We start from the raw sequence: 16,595 nt of genomic DNA, 5'->3' as shown, positions 1-16,595 counted from the left end.
GCAAACTTGACAGATACCTGGACCAGTACGAGTTTTGTCCACCTTGACTGAGTACACCCCAGTACTGGGCTAACTCTGCTCAGTAGTTCCAGGGACCCTTTTAAGTTTGGTATTTCAAGGGTTTATTTATAGTGAACAGCTCTATTACCTTCACAAGACCTGGCAACACGTACTATGGTGAGGAGAGGGGCTGGAGGCCGGTATGCAAAAAGGATGAGCAGGGCAGTTTGTCCAATGTCACAGGATATTTGGGGTTACTGACCAGAGAGGTTAGGAGGTTATCTTCTTAAACCAGGGTGAGAACAGTCCCTTGGGACCTGCTACCAGAAATCCCGCCGTTCCGCCCAAAACCAGCCTTTGCCAGCCCATTGCTCGGCTCTGGCCAGTTACCTCCTCCAGCCTTCGCCTCTGCTCCTTCTGCTCCTCGATCCGCTTCTGCCGCTCAGCCAGCAATTGCCGCTTGTGCTCCTCGTTCTCCCGCTGCTGCTGCTCCAGCTGCTGCCGGCGCAGCGCCTCCGACCGCTCCTTGTTTGCCAGCTGCAGCCTCAAGAAATCCCGTCTCAGCGTCGACTCCCCAGGCAGGTTTAGGATGGAGCTGCATAGGAGAGAAACATCAGAGAAGATGCTTAAACCTCTCACCAGGGGACATTCTGCGTGATTTTCCACCTTGGCTCCTCTCCCCGTCATCCCAACAGCATCTCAACACAGCTTGGGTGGCAGCGGATGGAGGGATGGGGGGATCAAAAATGTTGGGGCAGACACAGCAGCAGACACAGCGCTCCGTTCACAGCTCACCAGCAATTTATTTGCTAAAGGTTTTCTTTACATTAAGTTCCTAACCAAAGCTTCTTGTGCTGCAGTGGCACACACTATATTTAGCTGTTCACAAAGCACATTTAGCATGAATCATTGCCAGCTATTAAAATACTACATTATCTCAGTGAAATAATGTAATAACCTGATACTAATTAAGACGACTCTGAAAAATGTCACCAAAGAAACTAAGTTCCAGCCCTACTGCACTTGCAGCAGCAACAGGGAGGTTTCATGGTGAAAAGTTACATAGAAACAGGGAGTTACACTTGGATGTAAGGAACTGTATTTTAAAGAGTCGTCTTTAATTTCACCTCACATTTTTTCCACATCTAAAACCCCACATTCCCATGACAGCACCACACTGCGCTGCAGATCCCATGGGTAATGAGGTACCCAGGTCTTCTTCCCCAGCTTTTGGCCGAGCTGACCTGTAGCATCAGTTCATACCCACCCAGAGGGAATATACTCTGTTCTGCCAGGGCACGGGACCGAGTGCTCAAACTGTCCTTTTTCCATCTCTAGTGCATACGAGCCTGTAATCCAAGCCAATTTTATAGAGAGTTAAAGAGATGTAAGGACAGAAATGAAATGCTGATTCTTACCTGGGCTCTCCGGAGTCATTTTCTTCCTCCTCCTCCTCACTTCCACTGTACTCATACTCTGTCTCATCTAGGAACAGAATTGCTCATCAGTGCCCTTTCCTGGACTCATTTGTTTTTCCAGTGGTTGAAAACCCCAGAGCTCTGAAGGCAGAACAGACAACTCTTCTTCTCGCATGGCAAAGAATAAGCAGCATTATTTCTCTCCATTTTCTGTTTTTATGGGGGCTACGAGGGAAGCATGGGCAGCCTCCCTGGGTGCTGGTTGTAAAATAAGAATTTATCCCCATACGACAGTGAGTGACCCCCTTCTTCAGGAGGGTTCTTCACAGGGAGGTGCACCACAAGCTACTAAAGCCCCAGGCACTGGAAGGTGGGATTTAACTATGGCTCTGAAGGCACCAACTCCTCTCTCCCCAAACATATGCTCTTCCTATGCAAATCCATGTATTTTCCAGGCAATGAAGACATCTACATAAAAGCCCAACTGCAATGTTGCACTACATACTGTGATTTCTATTGGGATATCATCTTTATCGGATGAAGGGAATGATAGTAAAAAGAAAGGTTTGCATTTATCCAATTACTCTCCATCTCTGGGGTCCAACCTTCATTTGCCAGACTAAACATATTTAATACTTCACTGGGATCCCATTTTATTGTTTTGATTGTAGTGAAATCTATTACCAGGGGCTGGAAGGTACACATAAAAAATTAATACCGCTACCAATAAGAAGAGAAATAGCGACATATTAATTTGCTGGATTCTACAAATGAGCTTTCAAATTAAAATTCGGTTCACAAGCAGCTGAATACTTTAACAAGTTTCTTCGGCTATCTGATCTTCCTTTCAGAGGACTTTGATAGAGCCTGGAGAGTTCACTGAAAACATTCAGTTTAATAGGTTATTCCTAGTCGACGGAATTGCTTTGGGGCAAGGGTCTTATCTAGATGTTCGTTTGCACAACTCTGCTCATCACTGGTGCAGCATGAATGTCACGTAGATAACAGACTTGGCATGAAATACGTGAGCTGGGAAAAATTCAGCTTAGCAGCTTCTCCCTCCCACACGCTAGTACATATACATGCAGACGTAAGTTTTATACACACATTTTAATGAATCAAAGCTTAGATGTTCCATGGAGAAATTACCACCTGGACAAAGAAACACCACTTTTCATCAGGGAAAAAAATATTAAAAAACACTGCTTAACTCTAATGAGAATCACCTGTAGGCTTTGTATGAACACCGATTGTTTTGTTATGGACATTTATTTTTGTTTCAATGACTGAGAGGAATCAAATCAAACAAAATAATCTGACCTCAAAACCGTAAGAAGCGTGGTCACACAGAAGGATCACACCTATTTAACTCAGCCAGTTTGCGAACAAACTTCGCCATCTGAATACGGGAAACTGGTACCAAGACCATGAGCAACCCAGTCCTCTCTGCCTTCCTTCTTCCACCCATATGTTTTGCCCACACGGATTCACCTTGCTCTACCCTAGGGATCTCCAAGCACATGGCAGTGGTCACGGATTGCCCAGAGCACTGCTACTCCACTAACCTTTCTCGCCTCGCTTCTTTTTAGTCCTGTCGATGTGGTCCTTGAGCTGGATGCGGACCTGCCTTTCGTTGGGCTGGTCTCGGATGAAGGGGTGCTTCATCAGCTGCTCCGTGGTTGGTCTCTGGCTGTGGTTCTTCACCAGGCAGCTCTCAATGAAGGACTGAAACTTTTTAGACCTGGCCCAGGACACAAAAGGAATGTATTGAAAAATACAGGTAACTGTACCGATTCTTGTATTAGAAAGTGAGAAACCTGCGGGTATTTGAGATCGCTTAGCTGCTGCACAGTTCTTGCTCAGATGCGGCCTCCCAAGCGGATTCACGCAACTTCTCTGTTGCTGCTTAGCATGGTCTCAAAGCAGCATCACCACATGTGCCCTCTCTCACTTTATCCTCTCCTACTTTTCCCATGCATGCTCCTATCTATGCCTTCCTGGTGCAACTAGGAGAAACCACCATTCTGCTGAGTCTGGAGAAAGCTGGGAACCATCAGTACAACTGGGGAATCATCAAAGCCAAATGTCATCAATGTCAACCAAGAAAATGCAAGGAAGTGTTCCTCCTCCCTTCCTTTTGCTCTGTGAAAGTGCAGGTAGAAACGAGAGACAACACATACAGATACAAATGCAGCTCCTTAACGGATTGTTTCCATATTTTGTGGCCCCAGGTAGCGTTTCAAGAGATGCACCTTTCTGAAGATGAGTGGGACAGGCTAGGTTGATTATTTTTTAAACACCCAACATTACATGGCTCGTTAAAGATCAGACCACCTCTGGGTGATGCTCGCTGCCTGCAGCCCTTCCCTGCTCTCTCAGGCTGAGCCCCAACAGCTTTACTGACCCACCAGGTCCTGGGGGCCACTGTGTCCTGGTCCCCCGATCATGGACCCAGGCGAACGGGACATGCTCTTTGGGCAGCACGGCTTGGGCAGAGGTGGGAACGCGGCTGCGGTGGCAGATCCCAGCCCCTCCTCACAGCCTGCCTTCCTGCAAACTGTTAAATTCAATCTCAGCTAAAACAATTTCAGCCAAATCTTTAATAAACAAATTTCTCTTAGTCTCAAGTGTTGCATATCAAAAGTTTTCCTGGAACTAATCTTACCACATTATAAACCCAAGAGAACAGATATTTACAAGAAAGAAAGATGTTGACAGGCCACTATACTGTATTTTGCTTTAGCAAAGAGGAAAATGAGTGTAAATTAATGTCAGAAGCCAACAGATACTACAGAATTGCATTGAGAAGTAAAACAATAAGCTTTCAGGGATTTTACTTTTAAGCTGTCAGACTAAAAGTGATTTATCTTTTAAGTGCTAATCCGTACAAATTGAGATGCAAAAATAAAATACGCTACTGGATCCAATTAAATCCTTCCTCCAGCTTTATTAACGAGCAAATCTTCCTTTCCCACCTTGCCTCAAGAAACCCCGTGTCTCAGTGTATTCCAGAAGGGACAATCCATGTGATGCTCCAAAAAAAGCCGCTTCTAAAATATGATGCTCCCCTGTTGGTGTGATGCTGGAGAGACTCCAGTCCTGGATGAGTGGTCCAGAGCACCCGCAAATACGCTCCTCCAGCTCCCGGGGTTTGCAAAGCTTAAATAAATGTTTGTAAAGTCTTTGCAGCTGCTCGGATGTAAAGTGGTATCACAGTGCAAATATCACCTCATTAACAAAGAGGTTTTGTCATCACTTTTAAGGCAGGGCTAGGGAGTGTTTATGGGAACGACATCACTGAAGTTCATTTTACCTGTGAAATGCGGGAAGAAGAAAATAAAGCTTCGTTGCTGGTTGGTTTTAATTGGGAAAGAAAATGATACCAAAGAGTCTTTAATTTTATAGGAACACAGCACTATTTTGAAAGCGAGTTCAAGGATTTAGTAAGCAACAAAAGTATTTTCCTCTCTGGGATTTTCATTCGGGGCAGCTCCCGTGCCTGCTTTCTCCGACTTACCCCAAGGTGCTGGAGTCACTTTGCTATTTCTTTCACGCAAGGAAAAAGATGGTCTGCCCACTTGCTGTACTTTCAGGTCTTGCTGCACACAGAAGTGAGGATGAACTCAAGGTTCAAGTTGAACTTTTCTTCATTTTGTTCTTCTCTTGTGATCTGTGCTTGTGCAAACCAGCCCACTGGCTGCCAGAGAGCCTGGTCAAACATCTCCAGTCTTCTTGGGTCGGGTGCGCAGAGCTCCAGGACCCATCCTGGCTGGGCCCAAAACCTCTAGCTGAGAAATGAGCCAAGATCAGCAAGTTTGCCCTGTGTCCCACTGAAAATGCTGAAAAAATTTGCTTTTAAGGAATCAGTGGAGTTGTCCTGGCTTGGAGCTTTGTCTGGATCCTTTGGAGTTTCCCATTGTAATGAAAGCTTAGAAGATGGACATAGATTTGAGCTGCCCAGGGTACTCCTGCTCTGCTGGAGACCAGGGATGCCTGCTTGCTCATGAAGGGGTAGCAGAGGCCAGGTGAGCACCACGCTCTCCTGGAGGGGTTCAAAGCTGGAGTTTCATTTAACTACAACTTCCAAAGCGATCTCTCTCTCAAAGTACCCAGGAACCCATCCCCAGCAGAGCGCAGCCCTGGAAGGACCAGCCGACCCTGGGCGGACACCACCACGGTTCAGCACCACAAGACCTGCAAACCTGAGACAGCCACCGGCCACGTGAGGGAAAGGTGGTGACAAGCAACACCCTGGCTTGCAGTAAGTACATCCCGGTATCTCACAGCAGGGAAGAAAATACAACTTCCACCCCACTCGGTTTTTACCTTCAGGAGATGGGGAAATGTTCTGCTCAAAACCTGCTTTCGTCAGCTCCCCTCTGCCTGGAGGCTGAGGAAGCCTTTGCTGAATAAACAGCACTTTTGTATGAAGAATAAACTCTAAAGTCTTACAATCCATTTTGTGCTGTAGCAGTGAGAACATAATGAAGTAGGAGACTGGTGATCTGGCAGAAAAACAAGCATATAAACTATTTTCTCAGCTGACTAATGGTATCCTCAAAAGGCTGCGCAAGGAGAGCGAGCATCTTTGACACCCTCAGCAGAGCCGGCCGGGAAAGGTGCCTCTCCACCACATTTGGTACAGAGCGGCTGATGATCAGGCTGACAAAATTAAGATGCCTCCTGCCAAAGCCTGGGTGAGTTTTTAGGGGGCTGGTCCTAAAACCCCAACACCGTACATCTGACACAGAGGACTCCAAGCCCTTCCCGCTCCTCTCCCAGCAACAAATACCTGCTGCTTTGGCACCAAGTGTTCTCAATACCTAGCAATTACTCTCTTTTCTTTTCTCATCTTCAAAAAGATAATAAGCGTAATTTCAAGAAATAAGGGAAAACTTCCCTCCGTGAGCTCAGCCCATCTGGGAGCAAAGGGCAGTGCTGTCTCTCTGACATCTGGCAGATCCTTCCTGACCAAACCACTGCTGAACCTGGGGCAGGCAAACAGCACAAACCAAAGATGAGTGCTTCTAAGGGCTCCAGCTCCGTCGGTACAGAACACACAGTAACAAAACAACATCTGCTGGGCTTCAGGGATATTTTTCCTACGGGTTTTTATTGGCATGCCCTGCTTTTTTTTCAAAACAGTGATGTATTTTTTCCTGCAAAAATTTTAAAGTAAAGCCCAAACTAAGTACAAATCTCCGCGTTCCTGTGCCTTCAAGATAAACTATCCTTTTTTTTTTTTTGGCCTGGATACATGTTTCCACTTGAAAACGGAACCTGACTGGAAAGAAACGGGAGCCAAACGAAGTGTCATCTGGCTTCGGGCTGCACAAACTGCCTTGGAAAAGCCAACGCCGTGCTGTGAAATGGCAGTGTTAGAGAGTTCCCCTCTCTGCCTACCGAGGAAGCTCTCCATCCCATGGTAAGCGACTCCTTCAGATCACATTGTCTCTCCATAGGAGATCAAGACCCAAAGCTACACTCACCGGAGCGATGCTGGAGACGGTCACTGACCCCTGAAGCTATATAAACATAAATGTCAAATCCTCAGCGCACCCGGGCTGCAGAAACAAGTTGCTCCAGAAACGTTTTTACAGCCGTTGAAGACTGAGAAAGAGACTCACCACTTCTTTGATTTCAATCTCGGGGCCGGGTTGCGGGGGATGAGGAAGAGGGCTCTCATGGGATGCATGTCACAGAGAGCTGCAATGTGCAAGAAGAGGCATTAAACATGGCACGGCGTCTCACAGACCCCCCCAAGTTTCCTAAAGAGAGGCTACACGCCCAACCGGGGGGACCCAAGTTTGCTTTGAAGCTACAAGACCCACAGGGCAGGAGGACTTACAGCGACAACCCCTTACAGACAACCCCTGGCCCTGGAGCTCAGGTGAGAGCCGACGTCCCCAGGCTCAGCGGCAGGGGCCGGTCGGGGACGCCTGCGCTCCTGCAGCTGCGTGCGCCCAGCACCCTGCCAGGTGCTGACAGCAACGGGCCCAGGGCACGGCACAGCTGCACCACGTGCCGCTCGCTCCGCTTTATTTCCTTGCATTCACCTGCATGCAAGGACGGTGCCAGGATAATGCTGAAAACCCACGGCAGTACGACCTGCGCAGATGCACCAGCTGAACCCAGCGTGCCGCTATCTGTGTCATCGCGGAGGTCGGTAACACCAGTGCTGAGGAGCAGTGTTTTACCAGCTCCCGGTCCTCCATCCCTATCTTCATCTGTATTTTATTTGAGGAAACTGAGTCCCAGGGTGCTCAAGTGACACATCAGGAGTCACACAGGGTTGCGTGCCTTTGCTCGCTGCCCATCCTGTCCCCTGGGCCATGCTGCCCTGGACCCTGGGAGCTCCATCTCAGCGAGCCCAGGTTGCTTGGGAAAACCTTTGCACAGTCTTTCTTGCACAGAACTGAGCGACGGCTGGTGCTCGGCAAACCCCAGCACGTTACAACCCAGCGTTAATTAAAGCAGAGCGATGCATCTACTTACGGGGAGCGCCTTCTGCCATCTCGATGGCCGTTATCCCCAAAGACCACAAGTCGCTCTGTAAAAGAAAGCAGAGGGACATACATGATACAGGGGAGCATCGTCACAGCGGTGGGCGCCGGGCAAGGGGGAAAGAGTGGCTCTGTCCAGCCCAGGAGGCTCAGCCCTGTGAGCTGGGTCGCCGTGTCCTCTGCAAGTCCCCAGACCCACACCTTGGGAGCTTGTCTCATCCTCCTGCCACGTGTTGGAGCTTTAGAAGAGACTCCGAACCCCGCTCTTTATCCCAAGATTTATTTCAAAACCTGCAAGGCATTTTTGGTGTGGGGGACAGCCACCTCGCTGGGGCACCGCTCCCAGTAGCTGTGGTGAGGACACTGCCTGAGGAGATGCTGATGATCTGGAGGTCCCCTGGTGGGGGGCATCTTAACGAGCACTGTGCACTAACGAACGAACCCCCAGGTCCCAGATGAGCTGGTGACGAACTACTCCCCGGCTTCAGGGCTGGGGTAAGCAGCAAACGTGGCTGCTAGGTCCCTGCTTAAAGCTGGGCGATACATCCATGGATTAGATACAGCTCCACAGAAAACGGGCTGCCTGGAACAGATTGAAAACATGAAGTATCTTGAGATACCTCAGAAGGCTCTTGTATCACAGACTGCTCATTAAACGGAAGCCTGAAAAGCAGCGTTTCACCAGTGGAAGAAGAAATGGGCACTTTTTTTTTACCCTGTTCCCAAGCCCTGCTCAGCCCACATGGCTGGCTGAGTCTCCTGAATGATCAGAGCACAGAGAACGCACTTGTTTGGGAAACTCCTTTGATTTCATACTCGTATCGCTTTTCCTCCAACATTCTCCCCTGCAAACAGGGACATTTGTATCCCCAGCTCCCTGCCAGAGAGCAGCAGTGAGATCCCCTCCAGTGCCTCCCCCCCACCCCACCATCACTGATGAGCTGTGGCTGCACCTCTGGATCTGGTAACGAGTCCCAGAGGACAGCTTGGTTCTCCTGGACAGCAGAGGAGGCAGAGACAACACGTGCCTGGCGAGAGAAAATGAGCACCTTCCCTAATGGCACTGCTGCAACTTGTTTTCTTGGCAGAAGGCGGCTAATTCATTATTCTGGACACCACGTATAGGGTTGCTAATGATTCACAACCCCGCACCCGCCGCGGCAGGAGCAGGACCCAGACTAATTTTGGTGCCTTCGTCTCAAGCGCAGCCTCACACACATCTCCGGGGGGGTGGAGAGACCTGCCTGCGATGGGAGGGCAGCAAGGGCAGAGGCCGCAGATGCACAGGGGACCAAGATCAAGCCTGATGCTGATCTTTGCTGGAGACCAGCTAGCACATCAAAACCAGCAAACACTGCAAACAGGCACATCTCAGGGTGGAAGGGACGGACTCTGCCTTTTGCCCTTCCTCCTGCACCTCCAGCTCTCACGTCTTGCTCTCCCTTTGCCCTGCTCTCTGCCATGTCCCTGTGGTCCCTCTTCAGTTTTCTTCTCTCCGTTTCAAGAGCTGCCCTTTCCAAACCGCCTCAAGCCTCTAAACCTGCAATTTAGTGAGTAAATCCCAGAAAGGTTGTTTTTCCCAGTGCAGAGCCCCAAAAGCTTGACACAAGGGACCACAGGCACCTTCTCACATGCACCCTCCAGGAAAGACAACTTGGATTTTCAGTATCAAGGCACTTCTCTTCATTTTAACTCAAATTCTCCCCTAACAAATACCATCCTTGCTACACATCTTTGTACCTGCTTAAAAATTCTCTCTCAAATCTTATTTCCAGCCTTTTCGCAGGACGGTCTCATCCGTTCTTTGTTTCTGGTCAGCTGGGATTTCTGCCGCATACGTAATTATCGCAGTCTTTCCACATGATGCAGCACACATGACCCCTTCCCTTTGGGTTGCCGCTGAACTCCTTCCAAATTCCTAGTGTGTCTTTCCATATTGAGGTGCCCAGTATTATACGCAAGATGCCAAGTAATCTTAAAGCTGGAGCAATACGGAAAGGGATTACCACCTCTCTAAGTCTCCCAGAGAAAGCAGAAAACTCAGCAGGAAGCACGCATTTTATAATGATCTGGAATTCAGAAGGTAGTTTGTTTGGGGTTTTTTTTGGGGGGGCGGGAAGGTATTTTTGAGTCTGAAAAGCTTTTCAGTCCACCCAGCAAAAAGACAATGTGCTAATATATTTGCATTGTCTTGACTCGGGAAGGGAGTCAAGCTTCCCCCGCCTCGGATTCTAAGCTTTTTGACAAGATATCTCTAAAGAAAAAAGGAAAACCGGCTGGGGGAAAAAACAATAAATAACCTCAACAATATGAGGTTTCTATTTGTTCTTGTGGTTTATTTTTGTGAGGAGGTATTTACTGCCTCCTTCCATAGATTACACAGGCATCTCTTTCTGGCTAAGAAAACAGTGAGATCAGAGGCTTTTTGTCCAACAGATTAAGCCTGCAAAGATTCCTTTTTTCACCCTATAAATCCCATCTTTTGTATTCAGTATTTTAAAGCTGGTCAGCTAAAACTGAGAGGACCTGATTTGCATCTCTTTAAAAAATAAAAAAAAATAAAAAATGTCATTTACATTCTTCCCTACACACACTTCAAAGCAAGAGCATCAGGTGCAGGGATATGATCCTGGGTACGGACTAATGTCCAGTGGCTCCCACATCACCACGAGCTCCAAAAACACCCTGCAGTGAGTGTGTCGGCAGCAATCAGCCTTCTGTTTCATACCCCCAGCCAAGGGAAAACGGTCAATGCCAACTTCAGAGACACAAGCGCCCAGCTCGCTACGAGCGTTTGATCCTCGGGGACAATAGAAGGATTCTGGTCCCAGCGCTTGTGCATCAGTCAATGGCATATTAAGTGCCCTAGTTATTCTGGAAAGGGGAAAATCCTCAGGGATTTCTGAGGGTACAAAGTAGCCTATGAAGATATCAGTCCTCTTTTCAAAAAAATAGTAATAAAAAGCTGCGATTAATTAGAGCGTTGCACCAGGCGGCTGTCGGTGAAGCGGCGAGAGCAGCTAGCACGGGCTGCAGCCCTGCTACGGAGCGGTGTCATCAGCAGAATTGAGGAAACGCCTGTTGTAATTGGTTAATCAAAGAGAATTAAGTAATTGCAGATTAAACTATTTCTATGTGTCCTTTTCATTAACGATTTATGTAACCCGGAGTCTTAACTCACATTGGAGAGCTGCTCTCTGGAAAACCATCAGTTCAAAAGTTGACTGATGCAGTTAAATAGCTGCCATACCAAAGCATCGCTTGGTTACTTTAAAATCCTTCATCTCTCAAAATGTTCTCTGAGTGATTGGTAACTGCACCCCAAACCCTGCCACAACGGTGGGCTGTTGCACTATCATATTGTGGTGTCTTACCGTTAGCTTACCTAGCTCCAAACCAAGGGGTCTCAAAAGTCCTTTTTAAACATCACCTTGTGAAGTGACCTCTTGGCACACACATGAACGGAGGTACAGCGAGCTTTATGTATGTCTTAGCTTCTCTCCCCAAAGCTCACGTGTTAGTGTCTTGCTCTCCCCTCTGGACACGCTGGGTGGACCTTAGGGGATTTGGAGCTAGAAATTCAAGTTCTGGATGCTTTAAAACACCAAGGGACATTTCTACAGATGCGTGTCCAGAAACTTGCAGCAAGGCAGAAACAGGATAAAATATATGAAGCTCTCCTTGCTTTAAACATCAGACGTCGCTGTAGTTTTTGAATGGGCAGGTGGTACTCATAACCCTCCTGCTGACCTGTGCGTGGCATGGGGCTCTGTGCCACATTATAGCTCAGCAGCAATGTTGTGCTGCCGCCGATCCAAAAATAAACTTCAAACAGGCAAGAGAGACATGTGAAAAGTAGGTCAGCCCCCCAAACGTCTGATTGCGTGGCAGCCTTCAGATCTCCCTGCGAATACCAGCCTGCGGGCCAGAAGATGTGATTTTGCCCTTTCTAAACCTGACCTGACTTCTCTCCAGAGGAAATAGAGCAAATACAGCATGTTTGACCGTCGTATTTAAACACGCAGCACTGAAAAGCAGGCTAGCAGGTAGGGAGCCTCAGCCTGACACCTTTCAGCACGGGGAAAGACTTCTTCACAGTAAATTTGGATACGTGAGCAGCACAACAAAGAATCACATTGGACCTGACCTGGCATCTCAAAATCCAACAGCCAGAAAGCAGGAGGAGACTACACTGCCTGTCGACGTATTTTGCAAAGCTGCAAGAATATACTAAATTCCGGAGTGCTCAGGTTCATGGTACTGGGGCATAAAACCCGAGATCATACCAAGCACCTTCTGATGTTTATGATAGCAACTCTCACTGCAAGCACCAAGAAGTGCTACTGTAATTCCTTCCCTGCCTTATTAGTAAACGTGCTAGACTTTGCAAAGATTACACCTACAGTGACGTATACAAGAGTAGGAAGATGCTTGTGTAGGTACCTTGAAGTCGTAAGTGGCATCTGGATTTTCATCGCAGGCAATGACCTCGGGGGCCATCCAGTAAGGCGTTCCAATGAAGGTGTTTCTCCTGCCCACCGTTCTGTCCAGCTGAGCGCTGACACCAAAATCCACTGTGGATGAGAGAGACAACACGGCATCGCTAAGGTCAGAGAAAACCTGAGCAACCCTTCTGTTGCTTGTAAAACATTAAATTCATTCAGAACTTCTCTGAACAGTGAGGAGAGAAAGACAGGGCCAGAAACATTCCAGTTTGATCTCTGCTGGGATCAATAGAGGTCAATCAAGGACAAACCTGATCGTCTGATGTCCAGGTTTTGTACGAAACCCTGTACTTTTTCCTCCTTGCCAGGAGGCAATGAAATCGCAGCTCCTCATACTAATGAGAAACAGGGTTAGCAACATGAATAAGCAGCGGCCTTTGTTCTACGCTTTCTCATTTCAATTAAAGCCTGCCAAATATTGGTAGAAGCCTCATTTTTCTACCTAAATTTTTGCTGGAAATGGCGGAAGTGCAAAAAGACTTAAGGAACTAAGGGCCAAGGACAAAGGCCCATAGGGAAATGTCAAGCAGAGAGCTGCAAAATGAAGCAAAAATGGATGAAATCAAATCAATGAGAGAATATTCTATGGTCCACTAAGTTCACTTTGTGCAACACAATGGTTGGAGATTCGCCCTGGAGAATTTCCCCTTGGAGGGGAATATTCACCAGCATAAAGCCAAACGAGCTGGTGGTGCCATCTGTTAAGCTGGGGTTTTATTCTGCTGTAAAGAGAGAGGAGAGACATGGGAACACAAGGCTTGCACCTCACCTTACCAGTGTAAGGGATCTTTCATCACTGCCATAAATTAAAACGCACAAAACCAGCCTTAAAACATTAGTGCTGGACAGCTGAAGGTATCAGCACATCATCTCTGCTGATCTGCTGTCTTCCAGATGATCTTCACGTGAATGCCTGGACTTCTCCAGGGTGACTAACATTGCATACGAAATTCAGAGTAGTTCTTGCAAATTAAGCTCTCTCCAACAGGTTGGCTTGGAAAACAAGTCTGGATTATGTGACATCGAATTGAGTGGACTATGATCCTGTAGGACACTATAGGAAGGTGTAAGAGCACAGCCTTCTATAATGGCTGGGGATGCATACAGGCCAATTTTCAACCCAGGGCATGAAAAAATGGTCTCGATGGTTTAACCTGTATCTGATGGCAGAGCTGCCCAAACTACCCGTCTGAACAGAAACACTACGCCAAGTACATCACTACATGCCGAACTTGGCCATCAACCACCAGCAGTTTATTGCACGGCACTTGGTCATGTTGCAGAGGCTGGCATGATAAAAACCACAGAGCAGCTCTTAGTATCCGTTCTCTTTCTCCAAGTCACGTGCAAGTCAGTTTTGCTGCTTCTCTCCAGCCAGCCCACCTGCAGTTTCCAAGAGCTCTAAACCACTCTTACCTAGTTTAACTTCTGCATTTTCCGTCAGCAATACATTCTGTCCCTTGATGTCTCGATGAATTACTTTGTGCTGGTGTAGATGACTCAAGCCCTAGAGAATTCAGAGAAAGGTTAGAGGAATCCAAGTTCAAAGCATGTTATTTTCTGACATTCCTCCTCAACCAATTACGCTCCAGAAATGAAAGATTCACAGTTGGAGTTAAGCACTCGAGAACGCTTTTGTTTACCATGCGTTCAAAATACTGTCCCATGTTGCACGCTGGGAGGACGTGCCTGGCAAGCGAGACGCCCACCGACGGGCTATATGTGCCGCAGTGGGTGCTCTCCATCACAGGAGAACCGTCAATGGGGATTAAAACCAACCTTTCACTTTCTGCAGGAACCCGTATTAACCCACATTCCTCCGTAGCTCTAGACATATTTTCCCCCATGTGTTTTTTTGCCTTAGGGAGCCATTTCTGTGGCAGAAATAATAGAATGGTTTTGTCTCCTTTCTGTATTTCCATCATCAAGAAACTGAAGAAAACAATTCTCTTGTTATATGGGTCCAATAAACAGGACTCCAATACACTGAAAAGCTTGTATTAAAAAAGCTACCATGCAAATACAAATATTATAACTTGCACATATCCCTAAATAGAAATATAGCTCAAATTAAAAGCCTGTCTCAAAGGCTAAAGGTAAACTAGCTTTTCTGTTGTGCTTTTTTATTAGCCCATTAATTTCTTTTTGCAACCCACATTTTTATTTCATTCATTTATTATTTCAGTTTCAAAGGAACATCCACCTATATTGCCAGCTTAGAAGAAATATGGATTACTTCAAAAACTAATTTTGCATTAGGTTTACATTTCACATTAAACATTCATATTTGAGGAAGAAAATAATTTTTGCTATCACTACTGGTAGTTATTAGTCATTTTATGCTTGTTACCTTGGGGCAACACCACAGAATAATTATGTCTGTACAGGAGCCCTTGCTTAGCCATGTTATTCCCAGTTTGAGGCAGCTTTGGGCATTGGACACAAAGCAAAAATTTCACTGAATTTCAATAAATCCTTGAACAACATGGGATCGAGCCTCGTGTTAGAATTACAAGTGGCCGTCAACATCAGAGCCAAGACTGAGCCACCACCTTCTGCACCATGAAAGGCGGGAGCCTTTCATCGCCCAAAGCCCTGTGGAGGTCACCAGCCAATGGCCAAAATGCCAGCAAAGACACGCGATGGTGGCCCTGGGACATGAGTCAGTGGCTGGGTTCTGACTCACTGGCAGGGACTATATTAAGAAGTAGGCTCACAGAGCTCGTACATTTAAAATAAGCCTGTGTAACTGTGGTTTCCTGGCACTGAAAACAGTGTCCACACAACAACTGATGAGCTACAGTGCCAACATCTTCAGCACATCATGTTGGTGCAGATGGTGGCATTCAGGGTCAACAGAGAAGTGTTGTGTCAGCCCTGGACACCAGCAGCAGCCTCAGCAGCAGAGTCAGACACCTCCTTTTGCAGCAGTCATTTTGCCTCGTTTTCTTTCATAGAATCATTTAGGTTGGAAAAGACCTTTGAGACCATTGAGTCCAACTGAAAACCTAACACTGCCAAGCCCACCACTAAACCACGTCCCTAAGCACCACATCTACATGTCTTTTAAACACCTCCAGGGATGGTGACTCCACCACTCCCCTGGGCAGCTTGTTCCAGTGCTTGGCAACCCTTTTGGTGAAGAAATTTTTCCTAATATCCAATCTAAATTTGAAGCAGTTTCCTCTTGTCCTATCACTTGAATGGCTCTTCTATACTTTTCCCTCACATGCCTGATATTTCTGTTTTCTCCTGAATCAAGCCTCGGTTCAGGGAGCAATAGATTTTAAGGTCGGGCAACCATTACGATCACATCATCTGACCTGAGCTGCGCCAAATGCAAGCAAGCCTTTGCTGAAGCTACCATCTCCCAGTATGTGAAACTCTGGCATGGCCCATTTTAAGACATTCCAGTCAAACATTTATCTTGCGGGTACAAAAGCTGCAGCATCCTCATTAAAGCCAGAGACATGTGGATTTAATAAAACGTAGGGTGCTTTTTAATCATGAAGATTCTTTCCACAGACTTTATTAGTCCTCACCTTTCTGTTAATTGAAAATGTAATTCTAATGTAAATAAATTTTTGCCCCATTAATACTAAAGGAAATTATTTTTTTGTTGAAGGAAAAAGAGGGTTAAAAATCAGGGAACTAACAGAGCTAAAGGGCATTAAATCGGACTTATTTATTATGCATCATATGAGCACATGAATCATTCATGCCTACCGGCACCAAAGAAGCTCCAGACCATGGCAGCGTGGCAGCCACGAAGCCTGCAGAGCCAAAGGCTTTCCACGTCCCCGAGCACGATATTCCAACCACCCCCGACATTTAGCTCCCTTGGGACACGTACCCGTAAAATCTCTCTGCAGATGTAGGCGATCCACTCCTCCTTCAAGGTGTTCCCCTTCGTGTTCTTGATGAGGTCCGTGACGGAACCCGCACCGCAGAACTCCATCACCAGCTGCCAAATGGAACAAAACAGCAATTACTGCAACGGCACTGACAGCATCCTCCGGGCTGCCCGACCCCAGCGTAGGACCTCAATGCTGGCAACGCAGCTGTGGGGCCACTGCAGTGCTATGCAGAGCCACCGGGACATAGTTGTGAACCTATCAGCTTGTAATCCATGTGGTTTTTATTATAAAAATGAAATAATAAAAGGCTGG

General features: G+C 47.0%; 1 protein-coding gene across 5 annotated transcripts in view; it reads right to left on the bottom strand.

Annotated features, from left to right (window-relative positions):
• The window catches only part of TNIK (TRAF2 and NCK interacting kinase), a 162,325-nt gene that overhangs the window by 47,969 nt on the left and 97,761 nt on the right, over positions 1-16,595 (bottom strand). For all 5 annotated transcript variants that reach the window (XM_054834863.1, XM_054834861.1, XM_054834862.1 and 2 more), the window contains exons 5-12: positions 16,280-16,390; positions 13,843-13,933; positions 12,365-12,495; positions 7,914-7,968; positions 7,046-7,124; positions 2,984-3,159; positions 1,419-1,485; positions 391-595 (exon numbers count right to left, since the gene is read on the bottom strand). In XM_054834863.1, coding sequence (XP_054690838.1) covers positions 391-595; positions 1,419-1,485; positions 2,984-3,159; positions 7,046-7,124; positions 7,914-7,968; positions 12,365-12,495; positions 13,843-13,933; positions 16,280-16,390 — 915 coding nt within the window. The remainder of the gene's footprint in view (positions 1-390; positions 596-1,418; positions 1,486-2,983; positions 3,160-7,045; positions 7,125-7,913; positions 7,969-12,364; positions 12,496-13,842; positions 13,934-16,279; positions 16,391-16,595) is intronic.

This window comes from Grus americana, chromosome 9 (genome assembly GCF_028858705.1).
Source record: "Grus americana isolate bGruAme1 chromosome 9, bGruAme1.mat, whole genome shotgun sequence".
NCBI lineage: Eukaryota > Metazoa > Chordata > Aves > Gruiformes > Gruidae > Grus > Grus americana.
Note: the sequence above shows the minus strand (reverse complement) of the source record. Positions and strands in the feature narration are given on the sequence as shown.